Genomic DNA, 24,165 nt, shown 5'->3' with positions numbered 1-24,165 from the left:
ATATACCAAATATTTAATTTCAATACCATTCAGCATTAAAAACTAATGCACCAGGTTGCCTCTCCATGTCGTAACACTGTTTACAGATGCCAGTTTTCAATAATCAGTTGTTTACATGTTCCCATGACACCGTGGGGCATAACAATTAGCCACTAGTCCAAAGGACAAATTCGGTTTATTTCATTTAAGTTGTCTCATTACATAGGTGACAAATATGACTGGTCAGATCATGACTGGGTAAGGCATGGGTGGAATCTTCATGAAGTATGAACCATTAATTTTGAAAATCTTTTTAATTGTAAACATGTAAGTAACGTGTTTGAGTGGCATTCATCATCATTTGCTTGATAACGGTGTAAGTAGCTACACCGAAACATCGCTCATATAATATTAAAGAAGTTGTATATATATCCATAGAACTCTCCTCGTTGAACATGTAATTGCAAAGAAATCCCATCTTAAGTTAACTTATTCAGTGTGAACTACTGACAATGACATATTTCTGCTGATCAGTGAGCTTGTCATGTTTCAAATTCTTTGACCAAGTGTCACAACAAGCCATGTCCTCAATCCATTATCTACATAGTTGGCCAGCTGGATACTAAACACGGTTCACATTGTGACATTAGATGTCACATTTAGCTAGGACATTATACACTGTTTTCTTCAGGTAGTTACAAGCTGTTGTATAAGCTGTTGAATAAGCTGTTGTATAAGCTGTTGTGGATGTTTATCACACACTGCACATAGTTCTCTTGTTTATGACAAACAAACCAGGGATAGAAATACTTTTTTTTCTAAGTGTGCCTTAGGGCACCAGATAAACATTTTAGATGTGCCTTTCAGAAGTCAAGTGTGCCCACATGTTTTAAGAATAGATGACTGTAGCAACAATGATGATCATTTGAAATTTATTGTTAGTAAACAACAAATGTAACTTGTTTTCTGTTTTCACGGATATGTCTAATCTGTTCAAGATGGCTTTCTTAAGCTTCATTTGTTCTGCTTTCCCCAACACCTTTAATAGCTAAGAATTTTGTGACAGGTTCACTTGTTCAATATATCTAGCATGCACAATTTCCTGTTCAATAACCGAACTATCAGTACTCCCTTCACTCTAAATGGAAAAACAACCACATTTCTTTACATCATCCATCATAATTCCAGTGATTTCCTGGGCGATAAAGTCAATAAATGTTTTTACTTGTTTGTCATTTGCGTAAGTGTTTTGTTTGGGGGATTAAATGACTAAAGGTGAGTTATGTCTCTGAAAAATTAGGTGAGCCATAAGGGCACCGAGAACATTTTTTATCCGTGCCATTTCAAAGTTTACTGTGCCATGGCACCCTAATACATGGGGTATTTTGAATCCTGCAAACTATATTTTATTAAGTCCCTGGAATAATTATGTGGGTATGTGAGTGAGCGAGTGAGAGTGAACAAGCATATGTGTGTGATTATGTCAGTAAGTAGAGTCATCATGGTTATGTGTGCATATTTGTGTATACATTTGTTTTATGCCGCACTCAGCAATATTTAAGCTATATGATGGCAGTGTGTAAAGAATCAAGTCTGGACCTGACAATCCAGTGAGATTATAGACTCGGGAATGTCAAGATGACAATGAAAGATTGGGAAAATACATCTGCGTCCTAAGATGGGGTTGAAAAGATGGATCCCTGACTCTGAGGTCACACATCTGGACACAAGGTGAAGGAGTTAACCCTATAGGACGACTCCATGATATGTTAACATGGTTACAAAATCTACTTTGCAACTCCTATAAGCAAGAAAACAGTTTGGGGATCAGTTGTGAATCACTTGTGTAACTGGAAAAGCAAACACATTTCTGAACCGAAACAAAAAGAACCACTGGCAGATTTCACTGTTTATCTACCTGTCCCTGGCGACAAGATGGACGGCTGGAGCCATAAATATTGATTAATATGGAATGGATGGGCGATACACAGCTTACAACACCCTTCACAATGGGCCATCTGTCCACTAGAAGCATGAGGTGATACACACAGAGGACAGCCTACTTATCAATCAATGTGATCAATATGAATAGACAGACAATTAACTAACAGGTGCTCTCGGAGCTTATTACTAATATTAGAGACACAGCTATACACTATTGTATTGCAATATGAGGCCCACTGTACAATACATCAATTCACACCCCTGTATCATGATGTATGTGCTACATTACAAGAGATACTGGTGTAAAAACACATCAATAATAACAGAAACTGATCAATAACCAACCTACGCAGATTTTCTGGTATTTCCCAGTAGGTTACAATTAGTATAAAAATCAGTGCCCCTATGCCTATACCTTCTTCCCTACTATAACCCTTATTCATTTAATTATTAAAAAGGGTTCAGGGTTTTGATTTACCTGCAAAAAGAACGAATATCAGCTTAGGTATTGGGACCTGTGGAGATCCGATTAGAATTGTTTTCACCAACTCGTGCTTATCGTAGGAGGAAAAACTACTGGGACCGGGTGGTGAGGCTCACTGACATGGTTGACACAGCATCGGTTCCCGGTTATGCATATTGTTGCTCATGTTGTTGATCACTGGATTGTCTGGTCCAGACTAGATTATTTACAGTCCGCCGGCATATAGCTGGAATATTGCTGAGAGCAGCGTTAAACAACTAACAAAAGGTACTGAGATACATATTGTATCATACTCATAGCATCGGAGTATATAGTACTGTGACCCATCATCAAGTAACACCTTACATCTTGGGAATTGGGAAAGACAATCTTATATCACACATAGCTCATAACGTATTCAATAATTAAATATTTATAGAGTGGGGCTTGCATATCATATTAAAGTTAAAATATACTTGTTTTTTACCTGTAATCCCTTGAATAAGTATGTGACTATCTCTTGAATATCTTCCATTATTAAACAGTGGATCAATGGATTGATGAATCATCACATCCTTAAAACTTTCCAAAGTGACCTGAACCGTGAAGATCCGGGTTAGAATTGATCTTCAGTAACCCATGCTTGTCGTAAGAGGCGACTAACAGGATTGGGTGGTCAGGCTCGCTGACTTGGTTGACACATGTCCTCCTTCCACACTGTGTAGATCAAGGCTCATGCTGTTGATCACTGGATTGTCTGGTCCAGACTTGACTATTTACATACTGCCGCCATATTGCCAGTAAACTTAGGCTCAATATTATTCATTACACTGCTATACTGAGTCTAACAAACCCTAGTAGAAGATCGTGTCAGCTAACCTTTTTGACTGACCAACACAGTTTATTAAATCACGAAAGTTAACATTCACACATACCCTTTGAACCTTTACCTCAAAAACTCAAATGAGTCCGAATACTGTTTTCTGCACGATCGCTTCAGTGATACACATGGAGGACGGAATGTGTAAACAGTCGCTGAAAATAGCGTTTTTGTCAATATTCAAGGATGTCATCTTGCGGAATTATAAGCTAATAGTAACCAGGTCAAATATCTCTCCTTTGTTGATAGATCAGTGTCAGCGACCAGGGAAGGGGAGAAAATCCAAAAAACATTTTGTAAGTCCTGCTGAACCCTAACAAGTAGTCCTTGTATGCTTGGTTAAATCTGTTCAGCCGTCTTGCGTTTGATTGGACGGTCACTCAACATGCTCAAAGGTTAGGTGACGCGACCTTCTACTAGGGTTTGTTAGACTCAATATAGCAGTGTGACGAATAATACCGATCCTAGGTTTACTTAGACTGCCATATAGCTGGAATATTGCTGAGCGCGACGTTAAATAACAAACAAACAAAACCAATCAAAGTGACCTACAGTAGTGTCAGTTTGGCTTGATTAAAATGCAGGCTCATCATATTAGCCTCTGAACTACTGTCTCAGATTTCACTGAAAGAACAATTGCATAAAATCATATTGGATTAATTGAATACTGTCAAACACTGTTGTGTCAAAGTTGAAGGGACACTGAAATACTTGAAGTTCTCCAAGATTCAACACAACCGAAAAATGTTCAATAAAGATGGGAAACTCTTGGAGAAAGCTTAGACTTCAAGACCACCCTGAGGTCGACCCATCAAAGTATAACAAAACAGTGTTTAGGGGTGTAACGGTACAGTACTGTACGTATTGCGGTACAAGGGCTCGGTTCGGTATATGAGATATGGTGATAATGCAGAATATTGACAAGAAGAGTCAAACCTTATATTGTTTAATAACATGGAAAAAAATAACCAAATTCTTTGTGATTTTGAATGAACAAAACTGCCATTTTATCACAAGATAGAAATGATGGTATGGAAAGGCCAAATAAAAAAAATGTTGTGGTTCCGATTACACCTCTTAAAAATTTAGGGTAGGTAGGTAGGAATTCTTTTTTAAAAAATTTTCTTTAGAAGTAAAGTGTGAACTAATAACACATTTATCAATGTTAAATTGTTTATTCAAACAAGCTTGCAGCCATCATGTCGACTTTCTCTATCAGAATGACCGATGTCCAGTGTTCACGAATAGCGTTGGACCCTCTGACAAATCCGGCAAATTCACTAACGGTCTGATAGTCTACAACCCGCCGGCCCCAATGTCTGACTGTAAATTTCATAATGACTTTGACAGAAGTTGTTATATGTGACATGTGACACTTGTTTGCTGTTTATACATCTTATGTTTGTTAATACTTTCAATGCCAATTATAAGAAATGTGAAATCTGAAATGTGTGTTTAATTTTATTCTATGGGTCCTGTGAAATTTCAATGGGTCAGACAGACATCTGAAACTTACAGGACCCAATGTCCTGTTACTTTGAAACAACATTGTGAACACTGAATGTCCACTGGTGCCGGCAAAAACAATGCTATGTGAAAGCTTATTTTATTCATACCTCTTAAAAAAACTAGGGTCGGCACCAGAATTCAAGGGTCGGTTGGGTAATCGGAACCACAACATTTTTTATAGGCCAAACATTTTTTGGACTGCATTACGGTATACCGAACCGAAGGCAAAATACTGTAGTATACCGTTTCACCTGTAACAGTGTTTGACTGTCATTGATAACACTTACATATGGGGTATCCCAGAGCGAAGTCATTGCTCTGTGTGCTGAATATACCATACAGTCCAGCGCAGCCCAAATTCAGAGGTCTCTTTACAACCAGGGTCACAAGAGCCACGACGACAAACACGACAGTCTTGGCAATCAAGATACTCCAGAGAAATGTCCAGTTGACGGAGCTGAAGTTCAGCTCACACATGCTCTTGAAGAGGAGAGCCGGGAGGCAGAAGTTGGAGACAAACGCCCCGATACCTTTACCCTGCGTGCTGGTGATGATGCTTGCACGACCGGCGATGTAGCCACCAAGGATGATGACGAAACATTGCAGAATGGCCGGGTATAGGTTTTCAAAAGACACCTCGACGGGTCCAGTTGAGTTTCCAGTATGATTTGTTGAATTCATTTTCAAAATTTTGATTTTCACGTCTTGAAATGTCCGATCAGAGGTTCAGGATGAGGCTGGTGTGGAAGCAGGCTGATACACATGGGTTCTGGAACAGAGAAGTCAAAATACCGGTTTTCAATCAGAGTATCGCAATACGTATCGTTTTCACGTATGAGAAAATGGATAACTTTTGGATAACTTCTAGTAAAAAAGGAGAAAAATTTAGGGATGTCAACATCTGTATTATGATGAACACGATGATTTGGGTCCAGTCATACTCATTTACCAGACTGGAATGACTCAAACGAAATATGAGTTATATATGCATGACAGGTGATAAGCACTATATTAACCTTGATAGCAACAGGTTGTAGATAACAAGTAGCACTATGTGAATGAATGATGTACAGAAGAGTGAGTGAGTGAGTTTAGTTTTACGCCGCACTCAGCAATATTCCAGCTATATGGCGGCGGTCTGTAAATCATCGAGTCTGGACCAGACAATACAGTGATCAACAGCATGAGCATCGATCTGCGCAATTGGGAACCAATGACATGTGTCAACCAAGTCAGCGAGCCTGACCACCCGATCCCGTTAGTCGCCTCTTACGACAAGGATAGTCGCCTTTTGTGGCAAGCATGGGTTGCTGAAGACCTATTCTACCCCGGATCTTCACGGGCCACGTACAGAAGAATAACAAACAGCATACTTGTAATGAATGAAGGGTGAAGAATAGGATTAATAGGACTAAATAGGTTTCCTTTTCCAAATAAATGGAAAACAGGAGATCCCCATGAAACTATTGCAACCTATTCACAGGAGTTATCAGAGCTGTGTTCTTCATTAATTATTATAGACATGGAAGTGAGAATAAAAAATTGAAAATCTCCTAAAATGCTGTAATTAATACACTGTCATTATCTTGAAGCATCAACTGGAATTATTTTGTATCTAACAGTAATCCCCCCTCCTTACCTCATCCTAAACTATTAAGCCCAAATTATGCATCATGTACTTCAAGTATTTGTATTTGTTTGAATTATTACATATTTTTAACTAAAAATGTTCTGATTAATATAAAATCAATTCAAAGAAAAGATACAGTAAAGAATTTCATATAACTATAAACAAAATAGGAGATATAAACTAACATAGATAACAACATAATGGTCTGTGGTGGGACTATTTTATCACCTCTATCATAGGATGGGATAATCAAAGTATTAATAGTACAGAAAAAAAAAGTACAACTAGGCCTCTCTGACTTTCACATTGTATGTAAAGAGGGCTGAAGTCAAATTAGGTCATTCTTGATAAAGAAGTAGAGTAGTACAGTCTTTAACTTACTTCATACCTGCAAAGCACAATCTATTCAGGTGATATATGAGCGGAAGTACCACATAAATAAACAAACAAAACACATAAGCAAACGCTTATTGAGAAATTATATCATCAGGGTAAAAATCAGAGGACTATCAAACTAACTTAAGCGAAGTAGGAAACAAATCATTTAATCTTGGGGAAGGGGCAGCTGCATTAATGAACATATCACGAACAGTAATTTGTTTTGGCTGTTTTCTTTATTTTTTCAAAATAAATTTCTAATGAAATTTCAAACGACAGCCTGATCAAAACACTCTGGCAGGTTTATTAATTCCACCAAGCACAGGTGAAAAACAAGGTTGACATGTTTTGTGGACAATTGGTATTCTGGTTCATAATTCTTTTGGCATATGTCACATAACTCCATGATGTCTTTTTCATACATAAACCAGAAAACTGTAAATGACGTTGTGGAAACAAGCAACAGAAAATACATACAGGTTACCACGCTCGTGTGTTTTGGGATGGTTAATATCCTGCATTTAAAATAAATATTGTATTTAGCGAGCCTTGCATGTTTTAGTTCATATGCTCACACTCACGTGCAAAAGAAACGTCCCCCAAATTTAAATTATATTATATTTGCTGGATATGGCCAAAAACATGAAAAACAGTTCCAAAACATATTGCCCAAACACACAAATGCATGACACCCCAAAGAAATGCACGTGTTGTATGCCAGAAGAGGGAAAAATGACTTTATTCAGTGAAGTTTCCTGCACGTGCAGTAAATCACCCGTATGGAGATCGGTCATAAAACACGTTGGAAACTGTGTTTATTCATGATGCAGGATATTAACCATCCCAAAACACACGAGTGTGATAACCTTTTTATCATACGTCATTCTTACTTTATAATTTTAACAAATGGGATTTCAATTGCCACAAATCATGAAACAAAACTTCATGGAATGTTTCCACATATCTATGACAAGCTCAGTGACACAATTTTCTACTGATCACTCATTTGACTGCGTTACGTCATCTAGTTGCTGTCAGTTGTTATGTCAAAGTACGTATTGTAGTCAACAAATTTTAGCTTACGTTTGAAAAATAACAAACTCGCGTGGAACTTCAGAACCCTTGAGTTAACCTTTTGAACAGCAAATACACTTTAATGTTCTCGTGACATTGTGCATCTGGATTCCTAATGCCGTTCTCTCGCTAACACTGACAGGAGGTCGATGTTGGTATCTTCGTAAACCTATGAATTTCTATCTTCGCTTTGTAATCTGCTCCATCTATCATAACCAGACATGAATTTTCTGGGATAAAAGCACTGACAGTACCGTAACCATGCCCGTCATTCCGCACACAACCGCCGACCATTGACGCCATGTTTGTTTACACTGTGAAAGTAGTCCCTAAAATTTGCATATGACCTCTCTAATTTGCATCGATATCCATATATGACCCCAATGGATACCGAAAATATCTGTTGGCTTTATCCTGCCGAGAACACTATCCATTGTATGATAAATATACACTTGCGTAACCTTGACTCGTGGATATAAGGGAAGTGCGGCAGAATTCATCTTTTAAATGCATGATTTCATTTTGAATACGCACTGATTATTTTATTCATTGATTCAGCAAATTGAAAATGCCTAATATTCAACTCATGAATGAAACGTTTGATTACGGAAGCCATTTGCAATCATCACTCATCCATGTGCCCACAAAATGTGACGTCACCTTGTTTCGTGGATTACGTAGTCGGTTACTTTATACCACTATGTACGACATCCCACTGCAGTAAGTATTGACACCAAGGAAAGCAGATACTGAGAAGTGAGAAAGTTGGAGCTGACGGTATCTGTTTTACTTGACATGTTGTAAAATAAAATTGGCAATGGTGGTATTAGTGATCTGGGGCTATTTATCTCAATGCTGGACAATTATATTTAGTGTAATTAATGCAGAGATTCGGACCTTTTTTGTCAGCGAGGCGTGGCATTGTATGTACATCAAAAGTACCGCTTCGTGACGTCAGTCAAGACTTCATTTACGAGCTAGCATAATAATTTCAGCGATCCACGAATCAAGGTTATCCACGAATTTAGGTTACGGTTCTGTACATATTTAGAAAAAAAAATATTTTCGGACTGTCTTCGTTTCGCAAAAGATAAATTGTAGTTTTAAGTCTGCAATCCTGAAGTCTAAACAACGAAAAATGTTTTTATGGCTAAAATATCTAAGCTGAAAACAAACCATTATTATAAGTTTTTTTAAAAAACATGTCACATACAGTGGCCCAGATAAGCTGCGTATCCAGGTAAAATATGCAGAGAAAATTTCCAATTACGCATTGAAAAAATAATTGTTGCGTACCAGTTACGTATTTAGAATGTTAGATACGCAAAATGTTTAAAACAAATGCGTACGGAATATATTTAATTGTTAGCGTAATGAAAAAGACATAGATTGCTATCAAGTTGAACTGTTAGTATAGGACAAGTGTTGTACTGTCAGTACAAATCATTTCCATTATATTTAAGTTGGTTTTGATTAGGTATGACATAAGGTTGAACATACCTGCTTAGCAAACTTACTCAATGACATAATACTTAGGTGAGTAAAATGACTGAAATACGCACATCTTTGAAAGCAGTGGGTAACGGAAAATGAAATACCCACTCAACATTCATAATACCCACTCCCCAAAAATACAGTGGGTACAGTACCCACATGAGCTAAATCTTATCTGGAGCTCTGCACATAGCAGCATCGCGTCACAAACACAAAAAAAACTAAAATGGTTGATCTCTATGAAGCGATGTCACAACAGTAGATGCCGATAATAATTAGACATTGTCAATATTAAAAACACAAAAATCGTCAGTCAAACTTACACTGATTTCGGTGTAACTATTCAGAAATATTGTCAAAAAGATGTGTATTACTTACATAAGAGTATTAAGACAATAAACAATATCCCAGATCAAACAGCATCAACTTACATCATCAACATAGTCCGCTAAGTGTACTGAAGAGCTGGCTAGCTTGAGATAAGGTCCCTGTGCCAAATCACTGTGTTTTCAACGAAGCAGACAATATGTGCGATCACAGAAACGTGACCTTGAAGGTACACGTTTGTCAAGCTATGACCGTTTTACCTCGTTGGGATTTTGTAAACCATCTGATCATTGATAATTTTGACAAGCACCCAGTTTCTCGTATTCTCTCCTCCGACAAGCGCAAGGACGCATGCTTGGTAGTTCGTCTGCTTGCCGCTACGAGGCGCTCGCGATGGAAAAGTCAATGGTGACTTGCTCGGGCTTTATTCGCATATTACCGAATAAAACTATTCAGAAATTAACCAAAATAAGCGTCCCACGTATCACTGGAATATACTACGTCAATTCAAAGTAGCTACACCGTAACGGGAAAATGTCTAAATATCTCCCCTAATAATAATAAATCCATCGCAAGGCAACATTTCTTTAAGAGACTGATGACAGTCTATCACTCGTTAGTTCCGCCAGACGTCAGTAAGTAGCTAGACAAACTGTAACTTAGAGATAATCTATTCTTCTATTCTCCCAGCTGTAAGTCTATGAATCTATATAATTTCGATAGAAACAAATAATTTCATTTAAATTGAAACAGAGGCTCCTTTGACCTGAACCTGAGTTATATCTAAACTTTGTTCATTAAGAACTTTCGCGCTGCAGAGTGGGTTGGTTGTTGCTGGTGATGGTGGTGGCGTGTGTGTGCGTGTGTGTGTGTGGGGGTGGGGGGTGGGGAACCTCACATTCCCAACATCTATTGTTTAGAGTCTGGGTCCACCAGGCCATGACCAATTAGTTAACAAAGGGGGATTAAGGTATAGTCTGTAGCAAAAACAAGGTAACACTTGGTAAGGGAGAGGGAAATAGTTCAGGGACTGTGAGACATCTAGTCAGATGCGCACATCATGTTAAATCAATATCTGATTATTTATATATTTTAAGGTTAATCCTTTCTTTCCTTCTTTCTCCGAGAAATTTTTCGCAGATTTGGTATAATGTGTCACAATTACCACCTTAAATGCAATATAAACGAAAATGCGGAAAGAGCGTTTTGCAATTTAATTGCTGTAATATGTCAATTGATTCGCGTGGTGTAATCGTGTAATTTCATACTTTGTTAAAAGTATGTCACGAAGTAAATAATTGACATCGCTGCAGTAGCAGACTTTATCTTGCCCTGGTCACAGTCGATATTCCTTCTCAGCTCTGCAGGAAGTGTTATTACAAGTTCTCAAGTTAGAATTAAAAACTTCACGTTATGCAACTGTGTACAGCCCTAAGCTACGGTTAATATGTATAAAAATGAAAAGGCATTAACGGTTAATTAGTCACGATGTGATTGAGTGCAATTTTAAAACACAATGACAAAATATCTCAGAATTAATAAAATACACACAAAAAAAAACAACAGCTAATGACTTTACTTTATGTAAACATGTTTACTTATTATCTTTAACATATAGAATAACAATATTTACATAGGCGGAACATAAAAGTTTATTAAATGACCACTGAAACACTCGTGAAAACGGGTGAAAATGAAACGTGCACTCCCCTTCTCAAAGTGTGGACCCCCACCCACCCCTTCTCAAGAAGCTGTATCTGCCCGATTTATGTGTTCGTCAGATGCATTTTGAAATATTCTCGTCCCACTTGCAATGACCTTAGTTAAATTGTTATCAGCATGACAGATCAGGTGTGTGTGTGTATTTGTTCTGCGTGACGTCAATTCAGGAGAACTGACAGTGTATAATTCCTGTAGGTGTGACAGTATCACAGCAACCAGATTTACTCCCAGACTTATTCCCACCATCGATTATCCAGATTATCACATCTCACACTGTATTTTGGGCAGGGGCGACTAGAACAAACTGGAATAGAGAACCCATTTTTATCTGACATCATAAAAATGACATAATTATGGCTTTCAACGTATTTATCTATAGACTTAACAAATTTGCTTATCAATTGCTTACAAAATTGCACAAAGAAGGGATTTATACCTCAGCGAAATGGTTATAAATACATATACAGTAACTACTTTTATAACGAACTCACGATATAACGAACTGTTGTTTTAGGGGGTTATTTCCCAGCGACTTGCATGTTTTAGTTGATATGCTTACACTCACGTGCAAAAGAAACCTCCCAAAATTTAAATTATATTATATTTGCTGGATATGGCCAAAAACATGCAAAACAGTTCTGAACACATTGCCCAAACACACAAATGCATGACACACTAAGGAAATGCACTGAAAAACCAGCAGAACATGCCTCGATTAACAGCAGAAAAGAGAGAAAGACCGATTGGCATACTGCAGCCGAGGAGCAACGCACGACCATGTTGGAAGAATCCTGGGTTGTGCAAAAAGAACGATTGGGACATTGGTCACACGTTACAGACAAACTGGCCAGACAGCCGAGGAGCGGTCGACCGGAAGTCACTACCCCACACGAGGACCGTTATATACGGACGCTTCATTTAAACAATTCCTCGCCGTGACGTCATCATCAGTGCTGAGCCTTGGTCATCGCGTCAGCAGGTGGACAGTGTCCAGACGACAACGTCAACATAGAAATCGGAGCCTATAGATAGTTGAGGGGCATGACGTTACCGCCGGAATATCGACGTCTAAGATTGGTTTTGGCCAGGAATGTTCGTCAGTGGCAGCAACGGAACCGGCAACGGGTCCTTTTCAGCGTCGAGAGTAGGTTCCATTTGAACAGAACTGATGACCGAAGACGTGTCTACCACTGGCGGGGGAACGGACGGCACGTTGTTGCGTTCAGGTAACGGAACCATATGGTAGAGGGAGTGTGACGGTTTGGGGTGGCATGTGGGAACACCGACCTTGTTATCATCGATGGCAGCCTGACAGCCCGTCGGTATATTGATGAAGTTCTGCGGCCCCATATCCTGCCTTTCCCCCAGCAATATCCAGGAATCTTGTTTCAAGAAGGCAATAGAACTCCTCACACCGCTTTTGTCATAACGGCCTTTCTCAACGTCAACAACGTGCCCGCCCAGCCTTGGCCACGAAGATCCCCTGACATGTCTCCGACAGAGCACTTGTGGGGCCATTTTCGACGTAGGATTCTACAGCTTCCACATTATCCATTGACGAGAAATGCACTGGTTCAGGCATTACAGACAGAATTGCGACGGATTCCCAGTCACGTGAGCAGGATACTTACACACTCGGCCCGACGACGTGCTCTGACGTGCACCGATGTAAGGGGTGGACGATCTGCCTACCCCTTTCAACCTCTGTTTTGTCATTTGTTTGTTTTGGCTTGCGCTCGAATACTGGACAATCGACCCCCATGTGAAAACAGTCCCAGTACCATTGTTAGGTTTACCACGTTCTCTTTCTTCATGTCAGACATACTTTACATACACCTTCGTTATGCATATTAATCGTTCATATCTATTCGTGTTTGTGCTTGTGTTGTTTGGTAGTTGAAAAATACTTGGGGACGTTACTTTTGCACGTGAGTGTATAACGAACTTCGGTTATAACGAGCTACGGTTATACGAGCTACGGTTATAACGACCTACGGGTATAACGAACTACGGTTATAACGAACTTAAAGTTGTGGGCAGCTTTGATATAACAGTAGTTTACTGTACATGTGTTTCTAACCACAATATACTTTTATGATAAAATTCCAACCCAATCCGCGCCTTTCATAGTTGCATTCAATCTGTGGACATATTTATGGTTTTAGAAAAGTACGAATAGCATATTTTAATACGCACAGATGTTGCAAACAACCTTGATTTGCTGTGTGGTTGATATGGTTAGTGAATACAGGGAGAACAGCCGCGAATACAGATCAATACACAACAACATATGTTCGTGTATTATATTACAAATGGATTCTGTGGAAACAAAACAAGGGCTTAATAACAGGATACGCTTATGTATATTTTTTTTTATAGTGGATATTAATTTGGTGAATTTTTTATCTGGAGATGGTGATGTGTAACGTCATTAAACGTCGTGTTCATGATGTGTGCAATGATGTTGTGCATGAAAATGTGTGTGTGAGTGTGTGTGATTTGTGTATCCACGCGAATGCGTGCGTGTGTATGGATGAACGCCTTTAATTTTGTACGCGCGTGTGTGTGTGGATTTTGTGTATCGACGTGCATGCGCGCGTGTATATGGACAGACGCCCATGTGTACGCGCGCGTGTGTGATTTGTGTATCGACGTGCATGCGCGCGTGTGTATGTATAGACACCCATGTGTGTGTGCTATCCCGCACATATGACCCTTACTATGTGCTACACCAATTGCTAGTGCTAGTTCAGTGGACAACCCACTCACAACCAGTACCAGTCCTTGTAGTCCCTTAACGCCTCAAGGCAGCCTAACACGACACAGTTATTCAGTTACTCACGAACTCATACACTTACTGGCTGAAACTCACTCACTCACTGTCTGGACCCGTGAAGAAGACCCTGGCACATATATATCTGCAGCAAACGTGAGAGGCGACTAACGGGATCGGGTGGTAAAGCTACTTGGTTGACACATGTCATCGTATTACAATCCCTATAAAGTCTCAGGTAAACATCGCTGCTATCCACACGTGGTGGTACACGTGGGATTACAAGTGTAAAACTAACTGTTTACCTCAGTGTCGCCGCCAACCCATTGATGGCCATGAAGATGCCGTGGTTGCCGTGCCCATAATCTCTACCGCCCATAACTTAAGTCAACTGGAGATTGTGAAAGTACCACCGAGCTCCCCTTGTTGCCCCTTCCCCCCAAGGACACGTGCTGGGAAAGTACCGGGATGAGTGGGGTAGGAGTGGTGGTGCCAGGTCGGATTGGCCAACCTAACTGGTTTATCTGGTCCAGACTGGATTATTTGAAAGTCATAACTACACTATTGCTGTGGTTATAAACCATCCCAAATTTCTTACAGCTACTTATCTTCCACGTGAGTGAATGCATGTTATTTTACGCCACCGTCATTGATATACAGCTGTAGCCTAGTAGGACTTCTACGTGAGTGAATGCATGTTATTTTACGCCACCGTCATTGATATACAGCTGTAGCCTAGTAGGACTTCCACGTGAGTGAATGCATGATATTTTACGACACCGTCATTGATACGTAACTGTAGCCTGAGCATGGCTTTCACGAGAGTGAATGCACGTTATTTTATGACACCGTCATTGATATACAGCTGTAGCCTAGTAGGACTTCAACGAGAGTGAATGCATGTTATTTTACGACACCGTCATTGATATACAGCTGTAGCCTAGTAGGACTTCCACGTGAGTGAATGCATGTTATTTTACGACACCGTCATTGATATACAGCTGTAGCCTAGTAGGACTTCCACGAGAGTGAATGCATGTTATTTTACGCCACAGTCATTGATATACAGCTGTAGCCTAGAAGGACTTCCACGAGAGTGAATGAATGTTATTTTACGACACCGCCATTGATATACAGCTGTAGCCTAGTAGGACTTCCACGAGAGTGAATGCATGTTATTTTACGACACCGTCATTGATATACAGCTGTAGTCTGAGCACGACTTCCACGTGAGTGAACGCATGTTATTTTACGCCACAGTCATTGATATACAGCTGTAGCCTAGTAGGACTTCCACGAGAGTGAACGCATGTTATTTTACGAAACCGTCATTGATATACAGCTGTAGCCTAGTAGGACTTCCACGAGAGTGAATGCATGTTATTTTACGAAACCGTCATTGATATACAGCTGTAGCCTAGTAGGACTTCCACGTGAGTGAACGCATGTTATTTTACGAAACCGTCATTGATATACAACTGTAGCCTAGTAGGACTTCCACGAGAGTGAACGCATGTTATTTTACGAAACCGTCATTGATATACAGCTGTAGCCTAGTAGGACTTCCACGAGAGTGAACGCATGTTATTTTACGCCACAGTCACTGATATACAGCTGTAACCTAAGTAAAACTTCCACGTGAGTGAATGCATGTTATTTTACGACACCGTCATTGATACATAACTGTAGCCTCAGCACGACTTCCACGTGAGTGAATGCATGTTATTTTACGCCACAGTCATTGATATACAGCTGTAGTCTGAGCACGACTTCCACCTCAATGTATAGTATACGGATAAAGGGCGTTTCCGCGTTGTTGATAGCATAATACAATAATTGAATCAAGAATTATAACTAACCGATCTCCATTTTTTGTTAGATTTGTTTGTAAGCGTGCGGTATTGAGGATCCATCATCCACCGAACCAACCAAAGTAGATTACATGTAAGTATGATCTGACCAAGTAATTTGTTAGAATTCCGATTAGCATCTTGGAAAATCAACCACTCCCCAACATGAAGCCATCTAACCTTACTAAATATAGACTTACAGTGGTCTTAGCGGTATGTCCGTTTTGTGCAAGCGGACCCAGAGTCCTCAATGTCTTAGACGCTTTCCTTTTACACTCACTCACTCACTCTAATGAATGTACGACTTACCATTCGACGCTCCAGCGATGCTAAACTCTGACAGCTAGGGTTGTTCTGAAAGAGGAAGAGTCATGTGTATAATATCACGTGGTTCATGAGTTGTAAAGAGGAATGCAGGGATTTCCCATAATGTCATGTCATCGCTTCCTTTCCTCACTGACCTAGTTTCGAATCCCAGCACACGAAGAAACTAAATGTTTGAAATAGATAGCGTTGTATGTCAATGTATTATGATACAAAGAAAAGGGATTTTAAAATATTCTTTCTTTCTTAGTTATGAAAATCATAGCTGCAACTGAAACAGTGTAACAATACAACAGACCACACATGGCTCAAATCAGGGTCAAATCAGGATCAAATCAGGGTCAAATCAGGATCAAATCAGGGTCAAATCAGGATCAAATCTGGATCAAATCAGGATCAAATCAGGATCAAATCAGGGTCAAATCAGGATCAAATCAGGGTCAAATCAGGATCAAATCAGGGTCAAATCAGGATCAAATCTGGATCAAATCAGGGTCAAATCAGGATCAAATCAGTGTCAAATCAGGGTCAAATCAGGATCAAATCAGGATCAAATCAGTGTCAAATCAGGGGCAAATCTGGATCAAATCAGGGTCAAATCAGGATCAAATCAGGGTCAAATCAGGATCAAATCAGGGTCAAATCAGGATCAAATCAGGATCAAATCAGGGTCAAATCAGGATCAAATCAGGGTCAAATCAGGATCAAATCAGGGTCAAATCAGGATCAAATCAGGATCAAATCAGGGTCAAATCAGGATCAAATCAGGGTCAAATCAGGATCAAATCAGTGTCAAATCAGGATCAAATGTGGATCAAATCAGGGTCAAATCAGGATCAAATCAGTGTCAAATCAGTGTCAAATCAGGGTCAAATCAGGATCAAATCAGTGTCAAATCAGGATCAAATCTGGATCAAATCAGGGTCAAATCAGGATCAAATCAGGGTCAAATCAGGATCAAATCAGGGTCAAATCAGGATCAAATCAGGGTCAAATCAGGATCAAATCAGGGTCAAATCAGGATCAAATCAGGATCAAATCAGGGTCAAATCAGGGTCAAATCAGGGTCAAATCAGGATCAAATTAGGACCAAATCAGGATTAAATCAGTGTCAAATCAGGATCAAATCAGGGTCAAATTAGGATCAAATCAGGATCAAATCAGGATCAAATCTGGATCAAATCAGGACCAAATCAGGGTCAAATCAGGGGCAAATCTGGATCAAATCAGGATCAAATCAGTGTCAAATCTGGATCAAATCAGGGTCAAATCAGGATCAAATCAGGGTCAAATCAGGATCAAATCAGGGTCAAATCAGGATCAAATCTGGATCAAATCAGGACCAAATCAGGGTCAAATCAGGGTCAAATCAGGATCAAATCAGTGTCAAATTAGGACCAAATCAGGGTCAAATCTGGATCAAATCAGGGTCAAATCAGGATCAAATTAGGACCAAATCAGGATCATATCAGTGTCAAATCAGGATCAAATCAGGGTCAAATTAGGATCAAATCAGGATCAAATCAGGATCAAATCAGGATCAAATCTGGATCAAATCAGGACCAAATCAGGGTCAAATCAGGGGCAAATCTGGATCAAATCAGGATCAAATCAGTGTCAAATCTGGATCAAATCAGGGGCAAATCTGGATCAAATCAGGATCAAATCAGGGTCAAATTAGGATCAAATCAGGATCAAATCTGGACCAAATCAGTGTCAAATCTGGATCAAATCTGGATCAAATCAGGACCAAATCAGGATCAAATCAGAGGCAAATCTGGATCAAATCAGGATCAAATCAGGATCAAATCAGGGTCAAATCTGGATCAAATCTGGATCAAATCAGGGTCAAATCAGGATCAAATCAGGGGCAAATCTGGATCAAATCAGGGGCAAATCTGGATCAAATCAGGGTCAAATCAGGGTCAAATCAGGGTCAACTCAGGATCAAATCAGGGTCAAATCTAGATCAAATCAGGATCAAACCAAGGTCAAATCAGGACCAAATCGGGGCAAAAAGCAGCTACGCACTGCTATGTTGTCCCTATTCGACATCCAGTGAGATTTTCATAGTATCGTACGAAAACCTAACGGTTCTTTGTTCGTTGTTTAAAGCTGCACTTGACAATATTAAGTTACACTAAATCGGTCTGTATATAATCTAGTCTGGACCAGACAATCCAGTGATTGACATCTTGAGCATTTATCAGTACATTTAGGATACGATGACAAGCATGGTTTGATGAAGACCAAGTCTAACTCGGCACGGGTAAAACTTAATGGTGCCACTTTTGTGGCATAAATATGTTTTTACCGAAATTTCTCGTGATTATTTTCTCGAGTTTTTCTTGTTTTTGCTCTATCGCTTATTTGTTGTTCCGTAACCTTCGACCAAAGTCGATACTGATTTTGCAACGGCATTCAAAGAGAATACATTACATAGTATCGTGTACATTTTATACCTATTCATTGCACAGTTCATGAATAGCGGATGCCTATTACAGTACTGTCGAAGACCTGGGTTCGATTCCATACATGGGTGCAATTTCCGGTGCCACCCGCCGTGATATTGCTGGAATATTGCTACAAGCGGCGTAAAACTCAACTCACTCACTCCTATAGTAGTGACAGTATCACAGCAACCAGATTTATTCCCACCCTCGATTATCCAGATTATAGCTGGAATATTACTAAAAGCTGCGTATAACCCAACTCACTCACTCAGTCACCAGGGCACCGTTAAAGTTGTCAGTTTGATGAGTTAGCGCTTGCACAGAGAGAAAGGGTTGAATGACCTACATATAGGGGCCAAATGAGGATTGGGTGAAATTTGCATGGTCGTGGTTTCCGATGCTGGAGTTAGTGTTTGTTTGTTTAACGCCGAACTTAGCATTATGACAGCTATATAGCAACGGTCTGTAAATAATGGACCACACAATCCAGTGATCGACCGTATGAGCATCGATCTACGCAAATTGGACACGATGACATGTGTGGACAAAGTCAGCGAGCCTGACCATCCGATCCCGTTATAGTTTCCTCTTACGACAAGCATGAGTTGCTGCTGTGACCTAATCTAACCCGGATCTTCACGGGTCAAGTTAGTGAGTGAATTTGATGTAGAGCTGCTTTAAACAGTGTTCCAGGTATATCACGGTGTATGAGAGCGGGAACCCCGGTCTAAGACCAACGACCAAGGGACGCAACTCTGCACTGCACTTGTGTTTTTTCGCCGCTTTTAGCAATATTCCAGTAGGGCGGATACAGCTTTATTGAGAAAGTGGGGTCACAAGTTAGAGAGAGAGAATGAAGGGGATGGGGGTTGGGGAGTTGGGGTGGTAGGGAAGACCATAGTCTTAGTCTTCAGCAGCCTATGCTTGTACGAAGCGGCTAACGGTATCGGGTTCACAGGGCGTGTAACGCTTAGAAACAGCGTTAGAAAGACATCTATATAGACCCTACCCTAGTACTATATATAAACTAGGGTAGGGTCTATATACCTATATGTCTTTCTAACGCTGTTTCTAAGCGTGACACGCCCCTGTGATCTGTTAGTCAGGCTAGCTGGCTTGGTTGATGCGTGTTATTGTACCCAAATTGTTAATATCGATGCTCATGGTGTCAATCACTGGATTGTCTGGTCGAGACCGCCGTCAGATGGTTGGAAGATTCCTGCGTTAAACAACAAACATACAAATTTCAACAAGTGTTTAGCATAAAACAGCTGAGAACATTATGTAAACGTAAGATGAGGGTGGTGCAACGTAAAAGATTAATGCACATGAGAGCATCAGCTTCAGCGAGAATTGCAACTCTGCTGTAATCCACAGGGGCGTGTCACGCTTAGAAACAGCGTTAGAAAGACATAGGTCCTTTAATATAGTACTAGGGTAGGGTCTATATACCTATATGTCTTTCTAACGCTGTTTCTAAGCGTGACACGCCCGTCCTTTTATATAGTACTAGGGTAGGGTCTATATACCTATATGTCTTTCTAACGCTGTTTCTAAGCGTGACACGCCCCTGTGCTGTAATCGAGAGAGAATCTCACCAAAATCATTCGACCAGTGACTGGTATTTTCAAAAACATGAACTACAGCAATGAAACGAAAGCGGAACCAGCTGTCTCCATGTTTTCGTTACGGACTCGACCGTAATTCCGCAATTTAGATTTTGATTTTCGATGTCTTTACTGACTAAATATGATGCAGAAAACGTGTACACGACAGTTTAACAGTCTGAGCCGAAAACACACAGAATGATGACAATAGTCGCCAAGATCTAAATACTGAGACCCTGCAGACGCCCACTCCATCCCCCTACCCCTATCGGATCCTCGGCGGTCTCACGACCCCTGTAATCGGGACTTATTCGATTAAACAACAGGCATATAATTACACAATGCCATTTAGAAAGTGGTCAAATGTAACATATGTTATATTTGGGATTACGCTTTCTTAGTAAAGTACAAATTCTAGTACTTTTTTGAGTTGAGCCCCATCCGGGATTCGAACCCACACCCTCAGAGTCAGGCACCTAATCGCCAGCACACAAAGTTAGCCGCCTAACCCGCTCAGCTATCGCGACTTGAAGCCCCGATGGGGCTCAACCCAACAAAATACTAGAATTTGTACTTTACTTAGAAAGTGTAATCCCAAATATAACATATGTTATTATATTTGAAGACTTGCCGCTTTGATGGGAACACCTAAAACTCACTCACTCACTCACTCACTCACTCGATGTTATCCCTAATCAGTTGACGTAAAGGAAGAGTCCTTTGGGATGATTTATGATAAAGGGCGACTGGGCAAGTCTGATTGTGTCCTTCGAAGAAAGTTATGTTTTGTGTCCCTGCTCTGACCTGGAATTCCGAAAATTCCCAATCGTTACCACTCGAGCCTTTACTAAATCCACAAGAAACATTCGTCATCGCTCGGCCCTATCCGTAACCTACAAGAATCGCTATTCGGCTAGTACCGTAACAACACGAGCTGGTCACAAGTTCTGAAATTCCCGGCAAAGCGAAACTGAGTTGAAATATTCATTACACTATAAATACATATTTTGAGCGCGCATTTTGTAGATGTTTCGCAAATACAAGGAAGTGTACGTCATAAATCAAAAGAAGATTAAAGCTGTTGTCACACGTGATAGGCTAATGTGATGAATTGCCCAGAATACCAGTGAACTTCCTCGTTTTCAACCGCGTGATGTTTAACAAATTAGCCTTTCGTTGTTAAAATATATATTTACATTACTATCCCTACTCATGTTGCGCCGGGGCGGTGGGGTAGCTAGTGGTTAAAGCGTTCGCTCATCACGCCGAAGACCCGGGTTCGATTCCCCACATGGGTACAATGTGTAAAGCCCACTTCTGGTGTCCCCCGCCGTGATATTGCTGGAATATTGCTAAAAGCGGCGTAAAACCCAATTCACTCACTCATGTTGCACCGCCTCAATGATCTTATGGATGGAGCCCATTTCAGGAGTGTATCTATCATTATTAAAAAAAAGCCCGGGCTTACACATGGTTTTTGCTAAAAAGGTTGGGCAAGCCCTCGATACTATCTAAATATAAAGCTTTGCAACCTATCGGGCTTACACGAAAAAATTGGCTTGCTACGCGGCTGCATATGGAAGATCGATGCCTCGATTCCCGGGGGCGACACATCAAAAGTACAGGCGGTACTTTTTGATGCCCTGCCTGGCGATCGGCATTAGGTGATAAAACAAGGCCTGGTTGGCTAGGATTCGTTATACCGTGCCTGAGTGGGGCATCCTCGTTAAACTGCGGCTTACTAATAAACCGTCGCACGAGTGAGTGAGTATGGTTTTACGCCGCTTTTTAGCAATATTCCAGCAATATCACGGCAAGGGACACCAGAAATGGGCTTCACACATTGTACCCATGTGGGGAATCGAACCCGGGCCTTCGTCGTGTCGAGCGGACGCTTTAACCACTAGGCTACCCCACCGCCCCACCGTCACACGAGTGTACTGGTTATACTACTCGGACATACGTATGGTCAGGCTCGGTGACTTGGTTTAATGGGCGGTGGGGTAGCCTAGTGGTTAAAGCGTTGACCCGTCACGCTGAAGACGCTGGTTCGATTCCCTACATGCGTACAATGTGTGAATCCCATTTCTAGTGTCCCCGCCGTGATATTGCTGGAATATTGAGAAGCGGCGTAAATCTACACTCACGACTTGGTATGAATGCTTGTATTCGTACACTGAGTGGATGGTTGCTTATAATATCAATCACTTGTTTGCTGGGTGTAATTATTTACATGCCACTATAATATACCTATAACATATTGTCAAATTCTACATGTGTGCCCACCCGTGAAGGTCCGGGTTAGAATTGATCTTCAGTAACCCATGCTTGTCGTAAGAGGCGACTAACGGGATCGGGTGGTCAGGTTGGTTGACAAATGTCATCGTACCTCACTTGCGTAGATTCGATTCTCCACATGGGTACAATGTGTGAAGCCCATTTCTGGTGTCCCCCGCCGTGATATAGCTGGAATATTGCTAAAAGCGGCGTAAAACCAAACTCACTCACTCACTCTTGCTGTTGATCACTGTATTATTTGGGCCATTATTTACAGACCGCCGCCATATAGCTGGAATATTGCTAAAAGCGGCATAAAACCAAACTCACTCACTCACTCACTCTTGCTGTTGATCACTGTATTATCTGGGCCATTATTTACAGACCGCCGCCATATAGCTGGAATATTGCTAAAAGCGGCGTAAAACCAAACTCATTCACTCACTCTTGCTGTTGATCACTGTATTATCTGGGCCATTATTTACAGACCGCCGCCATATAGCTGGAATATTGCTAAAAGCGGCGTAAAACCAAACTCACTCACTCACTCTTGCTGTTGATCACTGTATTATCTGGGCCATTATTTGCAGACCGCCGCCATATAGCTGGAATATTGCTAAAAGCGGCATAAAACCAAACTCATTCACTCACTCTTGCTGTTGATCACTGTATTATCTGGGCCATTATTTACAGACCGCCGCCATATAGCTGGAATATTGCTAAAAGCGGCGTAAAACCAAACTCACTCACTCACTCACTCACTCACTCTTGCTGTTGATCACTGTATTATCTGGGCCATCATTTACAGACCGCCGCCATATAGCTGGAATATTGCTAAAAGCGGCGTAAAACCAAACTCACTCACTCACTCTTGCAGTTGATCACTGTATTATCTGGGCCATCATTTACAGACTGCCGCCATATAGCTGGAATATTGCTAAAAGCGGCGTAAAACCAAACTCACTCACTCACTCTTGCTGTTGATCACTGTATTATCTGGGCCATTATTTACAGACCGCCGCCATATAGCTAGAATATTGCTAAAAGCGGCGTAAAACCAAACTCACTCACTCACTCTTGCTGTTGATCACTGTATTATCTGGGCCATTATTTACAGACTGCCGCCATATAGCTGGAATATTGCTAAAAGCGGCGTAAAACCAAACTCACTCACTCACTCACTCTTGCTGTTGATCACTGTATTATCTGGGCCATTATTTGCAGACCGCCGCCATATAGCTGGAATATTGCTAAAAGCGGCGTAAAACCAAACTCATTCGCTCACTCTTGCAGTTGATCACTGTATTATCTGGGCCATTATTTACAAACCGCCGCCATATAGCTGGAATATTGCTAAAAGCGGCGTAAAACCAAACTCATTCACTCACTCTTGCTGTTGATCACTGTATTATCTGGGCCATTATTTACAGACCGCCCATATAGCTGGAATATTGCTAAAAGCGGCGTAAAACCAAACTCAC

At 40.6% G+C, this 24,165-nt stretch overlaps 1 protein-coding gene across 1 annotated transcript in view; it reads right to left on the bottom strand.

The window, feature by feature from the left end:
- LOC124281218 (integral membrane protein GPR155-like) overlaps positions 1-10,049 on the bottom strand; it is a 55,605-nt gene extending 45,556 nt beyond the window's left edge. Inside the window, 2 exon segments of the mRNA XM_046717244.1 lie at positions 5,063-5,544; positions 9,783-10,049. Coding sequence (XP_046573200.1) covers positions 5,063-5,456 — 394 coding nt within the window. The 5' untranslated portion in view covers positions 5,457-5,544; positions 9,783-10,049.
- Positions 10,050-24,165: the final 14,116 nt, after the last annotated feature.

The sequence above is a fragment of the Haliotis rubra genome, unplaced genomic scaffold (genome assembly GCF_003918875.1).
Source record: "Haliotis rubra isolate DU_JTF1 unplaced genomic scaffold, ASM391887v1 Scf108, whole genome shotgun sequence".
NCBI classification, from domain to species: domain Eukaryota; kingdom Metazoa; phylum Mollusca; class Gastropoda; order Lepetellida; family Haliotidae; genus Haliotis; species Haliotis rubra.
The sequence above is the reverse complement of the archived record's forward strand: the minus strand, read 5'-3'. Positions and strand labels throughout refer to the sequence as shown.